The following is a 9,492-nucleotide window of genomic DNA, read 5'->3' on the forward strand; positions in this document are numbered from 1 at the left end:
TTCCAGCAGTCAGAGATGTAACAGTGTAATTTAAAACATGTTAACCACGTACAGTTTCCGAAGTGGCAGAACTTACTCCACTGGTTAAGTAGAAACAACCAAATTCTCTAGTTCTTAATTGGGATTTTCCCTCATTGAAATATTGCCTACTGCCCGGCCAGCATGGCTCAGTGGTTGAGTGTCAGCCTATGATCCAGGAGGTCATGGTTCGATTCCCGGTCACGGCACATGCCCGGGTTGCAGGCTCGATCCCCAGTGTGGGGCATGCAGGAGGCAGCCGATCCATGATTCTCATCATTGATGTTTCTATCACTCCCTCTCTCTTCCTCTCCGAAGTCAATAACATTATATATTAAAAAAAAAAATACTAACTTTACACTGTTACACTTCAGTGGTGGTTGACCCACACTCTTGGTAATATTGTCTCTGGACTAGTAATCAGAGCTTGTTAATAAGAAAACTAATAGGTTCTGAATTCATATATACTAACCAGAGAGGAAATGTTCCTTCTACTTTATTAGGTATTTGACCCGTGTTAGAGGAAAAAGTGAGTTATAAGTGTTAGCATTTTTTAAAACGTGAGGAGAAATAAGATATTCCAAAATAAGGCAACAAGATTATTATAACAATTCAAAAAATATTATCTAAGGAAAAGAGTGATCATGAAACCTGATAGATAAGCTGAAGCAATTACAAAGCTCTTCAGTTACAGAAATAGACAGACCTATTAATCAAAAGGTTACATCTCAACACTGCCCTCTGTTGTTAGAAGTATTAATGACAGGCAGGTAGGATGATAATGTCAAATGTTTTAGGAAATAAAGTATGCATCAGGAAATGAAGTAAGTGGGAAAATGAAGATAGCAGGTGTGCAGGCAGAGGGTCAGAGCATTTTTTGAGCTGATCAGGTACATGCTGTGACCAGGAAAGTTTATGTAGATAACCTTATGTGATGCTAGAGGTCATTCATTGTTCTGTAGTGAATAAAACTTCCATAGACTAGAATAATTTTTGAAATGGGATAATACCCTTAATATTAATTGACCAAAAAAAAATGTATACTTCCTGTTCTTCAACACCTAAGGAAACTAAGAGTTGGACTTCCCCCTCCTTTTCATTGCTATATTTTATAATTATCGATTACACGTACCATTTCTCGAGTTACTTTTTATTTTAAATTGCACTGTTCCCTTATTTTGGAAGGTGTTTTTTGCATGTCCTTTATATTGGAACTCGAGGGAAGCTTCAGGCCATTAGAAACACGGCTTCGTCAGAGTCCCGGTCCTTGGCGCTGTCCTCGCTGGGCGCACACTCCCCTCCGCTTGGAGAGCGGCAGCTTAGATCCTCCACGCCAGACTCCTGATCGCTGTTGGCTGACAGGTCTGGGTCCGAGCTTTTCAAGTTGTCCTGGGTGAGGATCAGAGCAGAGTCTTCGTCGCCTTGGGAGGGGCTCCTAGATGGGAATGACTTCATGTTCCCACTGTAGTCCTGGGGAGTGTTGGCTGCGCTGTTGTCCGAGGTGGAGAACCCCGAGTGTTTGCTGGGCTCAGTTGGCTTGCTCTTCACTTTGGAGCAATTTAACTGGACTTTTTGGATTTTTTCCAGCCTCTAAAAAAATAATTTCAGGGGAAATCATAAAGAATCTTTTTTACATATGCATACCTTTAGTAACCATTACCTTCCAGCTGAGTATAATGTTAAGAACGGGATTTAGAAGGACTTGGGTTCAAAGGTACACTATGACTTTGGACAAAATAATTAGGTCCTGTGAGGCTTGGTTTCTTCATCTGTAATATAAGGATGGTAATACCTGCCTCAGCATTGTTTTCTATAAAATGCAAAAACAGTAACAGAAAGCACCTGGTAGTCAGTAGTCATCCTTCCTTCTATACCTATATGCCACATTTTGTTTACCCGTTGATCAGACGATCAACATTTGGATTGTTTGGAATGCGTTTTACCAGTTTTCATCCTTTGATGTCAGTGAGGAAGACATTCATTCAAAAAGCATTCATATTAAGTTATGTGTAAAAGTACTGTACTAAGTGGTACAGATCCAGCTATAGGGAATTTTGTGTAGAGGCAGAGTTCCTGTAATGTAGGAATTTAGAAGAGGCAGGATTATTTCATAGGGCGGGGTGCTGTGGTTAGAGGGAGGAGATCAGAGGAAGCTGCAGGGAGGAGGGAGCATGCACAGGACAAGGAATTCAACTTGGACATGACGGTTAGAGCATTCTGGCAGCAGGGACAGTGAGTAGAAAAAGGAAGGAAGGTGTCAGTTATGCATAACAAGCAGAGAATGGTTAAATTTGATCAAGGGGAGTAGTGGAGAATGAAGTGTAAAAGGTAGGTTAGACGAGTGGGGGAAATCTCATGTGTAAGGCTAAGGAAGTTCGTTATAAGGAAAAAAGAGGTTTTAATTACAGTGCTTTTAGGGAGTTAAGTAATTTTTATTAGTAGTTTAATAAGAATACTGGAATAGATTAATACAATCATCAGCTTTTCATAAAGCTTGGATATCTTTGGGAAGAGTAGATAAAACTGACCCAATGATGACATGAGTGGCCTTTGAATGGCAAGGCTTTTAGCACAACTCCAAAATTCTAAACACGTAACTTATGCTTCATTGTTAATTCTACACGTTCTTTAATTCAAGGTCTTTCCGCCCTATTACAGTCTCAGGGCACTCTAAACATTCTCCGTCGGAACCTCTAGGCTCGGAGCCCTCGCATCAGGGTTTTTTATGTCATTATGTACTAATAATTAATTCTCCAGAAAGAATTCATGTTAGTGCTCCCAAATAACAGTAACAACAAATCCCGACCTATTGTAGGAACAGCTGAGCAGTTCGGCGCACTGTGGAAGTGAGCCTCAAACCGGATGTCTGAATGTCTGAAATGTATTCAGTGCTGCTTAGGTTTGGGCTCGTTTTCTGGGTGCTCCCCTGGGGGATCGGGAGGGGCTGTGTTTCAGGTTATCCACTGGCTAAAAATACGAAAGTCTGTGTTGCTGTGTTTCACATATCCTGAGTCCTGACAGGCTTCCATGGAGCAGCAATGGTCAGGAAAGTGTGTCTTACCTCTCCTAGGGCCTCCAGTTCTTCCTCCAGCTGCTGTGTTTCCTCCTTCACTGCCATGAGGTAGTCGGTGACCGACTGTCGGGGCTGCAGCCCCTTCTCAAAGCGGTTGTACATGCCACTCCAGAACCTGGAAGGGACAGCAGAGCTCCATGATGCAACCATGTCCTACTGTGAATTCACAGGCGCAAGGCCGCTCGGGTATCTCCCATCCCTCAGTCCCACAGTCCTAATCATCACCAAGTGCAAGTTCTGGGCTCAAAAAGCCACTTAATTAATTTCATGTTGATGTTTTCCTTGTGGGGAATCAGTAAAATTTTTTGGACAGAATAAATTCATGAATTTTATATATGGTATTGAGTTAGAAGGCATATAATTTTCTAAAGTAGATTGAAGTACCACGTTACTATTTTCTTTCTTTTTTCTATTTTTTGGTTTAAGAAAATGGCTGTTTTGAAGTAAACTTGGAAAAAGTAGAACCTTTTAAATTTGAGGATTTGGCTTGTTTTTATCATAATCACCAAAAATTTGCATTTGCATTTGCATGAATGGTCCCCCTTTTTATCCTACACAACAATGCAAACTGGAATGCAGGTGAGAATCAGGGATATCGTGGGTCCACTCTTTACTTAGAAAAGTACTTACAGGGCAGAGACAGGGTCGTTCATTGTTTTATACACGGTTCCTGGAACAGGGCTTGGTCTACATTGAACTGACAAGACACTTGGCTTATTCCATCCATCTTTTCTTTCTCCCCCACACCCCACCTTTCACTTTTAAATAATTGGAACTTACATTTTTAAGATGTCATTATTACAGAACATAAACTTCTAAGATAATTTCTTATTTAGGGGAAAGTCGAGGGAGAGGAGACACTGGCAAAAAATCAGGTCAGATATTAAAACATCCTCCTTTGTTGTATTTGTGTCCATAAAAGCCTGAAGCTCAGTATTTCATACCCTTTGGCCTGCAATATTAAACAGTGCCAGCTCTGAGCTCATAACCCTTCCTAGTAAGGTCCTAGAGGTTCACCTACTTGTACATGAAGGTGCATGGCGCTGTGGGGAGACGAAGGATTCCCTGGGTCTGACTGTGATCAGCTCTAAAGAGAGGATTCATGTAGTCGGCCCGATTCTTCCACAGGTGAGCCCATAAAGAGTATGTTCTTTCTTGAATTCTGTTGTAAAGGAAATAAGCTTGAAAATGACCTATCTTGGTTCTTTTTTATTTGAGAGAGAGAAACATCAGTTTGTTGTTCCACCCATTCATGCATTCAGTGGTTGCTTCTTGTATGTGCCCTGACTGGGTGTCAAACCTACAACCGTGGCATATCGAGACGATGCTCTAACCAACTGAGCTACCTGGCCAGGGCTATCTTGATGCTTGTAAATAGTAGACTAGGTAATATTAAAGCTAGAAAGGAACCAGTAATTATCCGAGTATCACATGTCCGTGTTCTGTAGCAGGGAAATTTACACTTCGTTTTCATGGCATAGCAGAGCAGTAATCTCAGCTCCTTTGCTCTCTGTATGGAGTGTAAAATAAAACTGTTACGTATTTTTTTTTTTACCCTAAATCAGTGGTTCTCAACCTTCTGGCCCTTTAAATACAGTTCCTCATGTTGTGACCCGACCATAAAATTATTTTCACTGCTACTTCATAACTGTAATGTTGCTACTGTTATGAATTGTAATGTAAATATCTGATATTCAGGATGGTCTTAGGCAACTCCTGTTAAAGGGTCGTTCGACTGCCAAAGGGGTTGCGACCCACAGGTTGAGAACCGCTGCCCTAAATCATAAACTTTTATTCTTTGCCAGGTATTATTTAAATGCTTCTATGTCTTCTCTCTTTAATCCTCACTGAATTCCTGTGCGATGTGTCTGTTTTACAGATAAGAAAACTGGGGCTGAAAGAGATTAGTTTCCCAAAGTCACATAGCTAGTGAGTAGAACAGCTGGATTCAAACCCAAACAAATACCACTAAAGTGGCTGGTCTGTCACAGCGGAGCACAAAACTGTCGGAAGACAGCAAGCTTGAAGGGCGCAGTCCGCTGCTTCCAAATCATTACCATCTACCGGGAAGCACACTGGAAGTTTCTTGCAGAAGCAAACAAGCATCCGCAAGAAAATGTCATTTTCCTTCTGTTCAGCCCATTTCCCAAATTAAACCTGATATTATATAGACCACAGTTAAAATCACTAACTTTAAGAGAATTTCAAACATTTTCTCTCACTTGCAGTCATAAATCCCTTTGCTGTTTTTAAGTTTCTGCTTTACAATGTATTTAAAGTTTAAATTTTATCTACTTTTTCCCTGTGGATAGGACAATACAGTTTTAGCCTAAATAAAGGAGTTTCAAATTTGCTTTCCCAGTTATATTTACAATCTGCATGTGATTATATCTACCAAAGAGGTGTGTTTCCTTCTAAATGCAAAAATCACTTTCTCTGACTCTAGGAAGTTTCCTTTCAATGTTGGTGTGCCAGGTCCGCCAGCCCGTGTGGATATCAGGAAGAAGCTGGGGAAATGAACTTGTACTTACCTGTGTCGGATGATTCATGTGAAGCGTTAAGTCAGGAAAAAGGAAAGAGCTTGAGTCTGTCAGTATAGGTGTGTGGCTAAAATAGTCTTCCACATTATGAAAGGGCATCTGAAATTCTCAGTCACCAAATTAAATACCAAAACACTTACTTGAGTTCTCGTCTCTCCTTCTGACTGTTACATAGGAAGTTTCCAAACTGGCAGGAATATATGTGATGTTGAATGTGAATCAGAAACCGCTCATTGAACTCAAACGCACAGGGAAACTGTTCCATTAATTGCCAGACACACTCGATGAACTGGTCAATAACTGGAGAGATTTCTTTTGGATCACCATCTAGATTGCCGTATCTGTAAAATAAAGCATTAGGAAAGTTTTATAGCCAGTTATTTTGTTTGCTTTTTTAATTAGAAAGTTATATAAATACAAAAACAACCAACAAAAGCAACGCTAGTTCCTAAGTAAATCTTAGCTTATAAATCCAAAATGCAAAGAAGTGGGGGAAAATAAAATTTCAATTTCAGGAGAAACTTAGTAGTGAAGATTTGGGTAAAGAAGGGAAACACTTATGTTAAAAGTACATTAAATTTTAAAATACACTAAAGCCTGGCTGGTGTGGCTCAATGGTTGAGCCTCAATTTATGAACCGCTGTTCGATCCCAGTCAGGGCACATGCCTGGGTTGTGGGCTCAATCCCCAGTAAGGGGCGTGCAGGAGGCAGCTGATCAGTGATTCTCATCGATGTTTCTCTCTCTCCCTTCCTCTCTGAAATCAATAAAAATACATTGCGGGGGGAAAGGGTACATTAGAACTTTTGAATAAACCTTCACTTTGTTTCAATTAGTGAAGAATTATCTAAGCAACTTTAGAGTTTTGCACTTTTGCGTTGTTTTGGGGGGAAGGAATAAGTAAAGACAACTTTTTAAAAAATGGTGGTTTCCAAAGTCTCTAGGGCAGCGGTTTTCAACCTCTGGGTCGCGACCCCTTTTTCTGTTTCTAGAACAGTACTAAAACAGCATATAATTTCCATGTGACCACAGATTCTAATATACCTTTCTATCTATCATATCTTTGTTTTTCAAGAGTACATCAGAGAATCTTGAAACTTTCAAGAGATCAGAATCTAAATAAAGACTAGTCTCTTACAGTGTTGTATGAATTTCAGAAAGAATACAAAAGGGGTAATTTGACTGCCATCAGGTATAAAATAACTTAGAACCTCATCTCAACAATGAATGATCCACTTGAAGAATAGAAATGAGTAAGGATTGGTTTAGTTTTTTCAAGAATGGAAACATTAGAAATTGTCTGGAAACTTCTCAAGAGTTTCAGTTCTACTCACCTAAAAAAAATGATAGCTTTAAATAGGATTGCCTAATATATATACTCTTTCCTCATAAAACAGTGATCCATCTAGTCTTCAGCATTTCCCAGTTCCTTCTGTCCGTATGTCCTCTATCTCAGAGATTTTAACTGCTTAGCACATATAGTCAGAACCCCAAAACTGATAACAACAATGATCTTAATTAAGAAGGTTACTTAATTGTTTGGAGGCTTTAATTCATTTGTAAAATGGAATCATTTTGCTTTCCTGGAAAAGTAAGTGCCTAATGAAATTATTAGAATGCTGCCTAAATTTAAAGTTTGACACAAAGGGCTAGAGTACACCAGCCATAACACTGAACATTTTGGAGGTTAGAGAACACAAGTCAGGCATTATCATCTACACTAACAAAATGCGGCTGGGGTCTCCAAAAACAGTAGCTTCTGTGTATCTGAAAGCCTCATACACGGGCCAGGAAGGAGGTAGGCTAGTCATGTAAACTTTTTTAAAACCCTTGCTATAAGCTGTGGAATAGGGAGGGTAGCCCCGTTTCAGGGATGGGATGCCAACGCTCAGAGGGGACAGACACCCAAGGCCACGCAGCTGGTAAATGCCACAGTCTGCATCCGGCCGCAAAGCCTCGGCCACTGCCGTGCATTTCCTCCCCCAGAGACGTCACCCAGGACACAAGTGCCTCAGGACAACCCAAATGGCCTCCCTAAGTGAAAGAGCAAAGAAGACTTCCACCGCCTTTCACAGCTTGCAGCTTAGAGTGCATGTCTGCACCTCAGAAGTGGAATAGTTAGCATTAGTTATCAGAAGGACTCAGAACTTCATTTATCTGTGATACAAGGTGCACAATGAAATTTTAACTTTTTGATGAAGATACACAAAGACACTTAAACATATAAGGCAGTGGTTCTCAACCTTCCTAATGCCGCGACCCTTTAATACAGTTCCTCATGTTGTGGTGACCCCCAACCATAAATTATTTTCGTTGCTACTTCATAACTGTAATTTTGCTACTGTTATGAATCATAATGTAAATATCTGATATGCAGGATGTATTTTCATTGTTACAAATTGAACATAAGTAAAGCATAGGATTAATCACAAAAACAATGTAATTATATATGTGTTTTCCAATGACCTTATGTGACCCCTGTGAAAGGGTCATTCGACCCCCAAAGGGGTCGCGACCCACAGGTTGAGAACCTCTGATATAAGGCTATTTCCCCCAGTTAATTGAGAACTTAAACGTATTTTTTTAATCCTAAGCATTTAAAACATTTTAAAATATTTCTTACCTGTGATTAAACTTATGGCCAAAGGAGATCCAGTCCTTTTCAATTAATACCTACACAAGAAAGAACATAAATATCATGGAGGGAAGCAAACCAGGAAAAATAAGAGCCCACAGGGATTCAGAGGTTCTTGGAGCAGAAGTCACTCTCCTTGGGTAACCTGCAATGAGCGCGCTCTCATTGCCACCAGTACAGGGGTGCGTACCGGAAGGGCAAAGCTGAAGGTCCTCCATAGGGAATACAAATGGGAATGGGTATATGAAAACGTTAGTGTCACCACCCACTGAGTGCTTGCTATGAGTCAGCTCATACTGCTGCTCACACGATCTCGTTTCATCGTAGGGTAGGTATTATCAGCCTCTGCAGAAGGGGGAACTGAATGGGGGTTAGATCCTCACCTAAGATCACACTACTAGGAAGTGGTGCTTCCACCTCATAACCTGGCTCTACACCAAAGCCCATCTCAACCAAAACCAACCTTCTTACAAGAAACAACCTGGAATGTTTTCCAGTGAACTTTACTCCACTTAGGAAGAACTAAAATCCAGAGATCTTTCCTGTGGATTAGAAGCAATCTAAAATGATGGGGGCATGGTAGGAGTTTCAGCCCTGCTTTGGAGTGAGGGGGTAATAGGAGTTTGAAATTTAACTGTAAATGATACAGAAGAATCCCATCAATATCACCAGTGCTCTAAGCTGACCAGAGGTTCCCCTGAGAAAGTATGGAGTGGTTGAAGTTAGACCTTGACAGCTCGCAAATGGAGCGAGACAATCAGAAAGGCTGGTGGTGTGAAGGATGGTGTGAAGGAGAGGCCCTCGGGGTTGTGTTTCAGAATCCCTCCACTGTCCAAGTATAAATGAAGGGGTCCAGCCTCTGACCTCAGTGCAGGGAGGAGCTGAGACGGGAGGTGTGTTCTCTGACACTCTGAAAAAGCCCGAGAAAGGAAACCTGCCTCTCTTGTCCCCGAGTGTCAACTAATATCCTCATATCCACGTGGCTCGTCTGTCAGCATCTGTCTTTGCCATGGATTCAGGGCCCCCCGAAGCACTTCCCACCAAACCACGGGCAGGAGGCAGGCATCTCCCAGTCGCTAGGAGGTCTCTGCAGTCATTTTAACAGAATGGTCCAGTGTGGCCAAAGCGTCTCCACTCCAGGCAACTATACACACATTCTGCAGTTGAAAGCAGCGTGTCACATTCTGATGCCCAAAGGGTGCAGAATCTAAGAGGATATGCTCATAG

At 41.2% G+C, this 9,492-nt stretch overlaps 1 protein-coding gene across 1 annotated transcript in view; it reads right to left on the reverse strand.

The window, feature by feature from the left end:
* Positions 1-498: 498 nt before the first annotated feature.
* The window catches only part of MTMR7 (myotubularin related protein 7), a 55,203-nt gene continuing 46,209 nt past the window's right edge, over positions 499-9,492 (reverse strand). Inside the window, exons 9-13 of the mRNA XM_015565111.1 lie at positions 8,254-8,303; positions 5,772-5,972; positions 4,113-4,253; positions 3,080-3,206; positions 499-1,608 (exon numbers count right to left, since the gene is read on the reverse strand). Of these exons, the coding sequence (XP_015420597.1) occupies positions 1,246-1,608; positions 3,080-3,206; positions 4,113-4,253; positions 5,772-5,972; positions 8,254-8,303 (882 nt within the window). The 3' untranslated portion in view covers positions 499-1,245. The remainder of the gene's footprint in view (positions 1,609-3,079; positions 3,207-4,112; positions 4,254-5,771; positions 5,973-8,253; positions 8,304-9,492) is intronic.

Source organism: Myotis davidii, unplaced genomic scaffold, assembly GCF_000327345.1.
Source record: "Myotis davidii unplaced genomic scaffold, ASM32734v1 scaffold71, whole genome shotgun sequence".
Lineage (NCBI taxonomy): Eukaryota > Metazoa > Chordata > Mammalia > Chiroptera > Vespertilionidae > Myotis > Myotis davidii.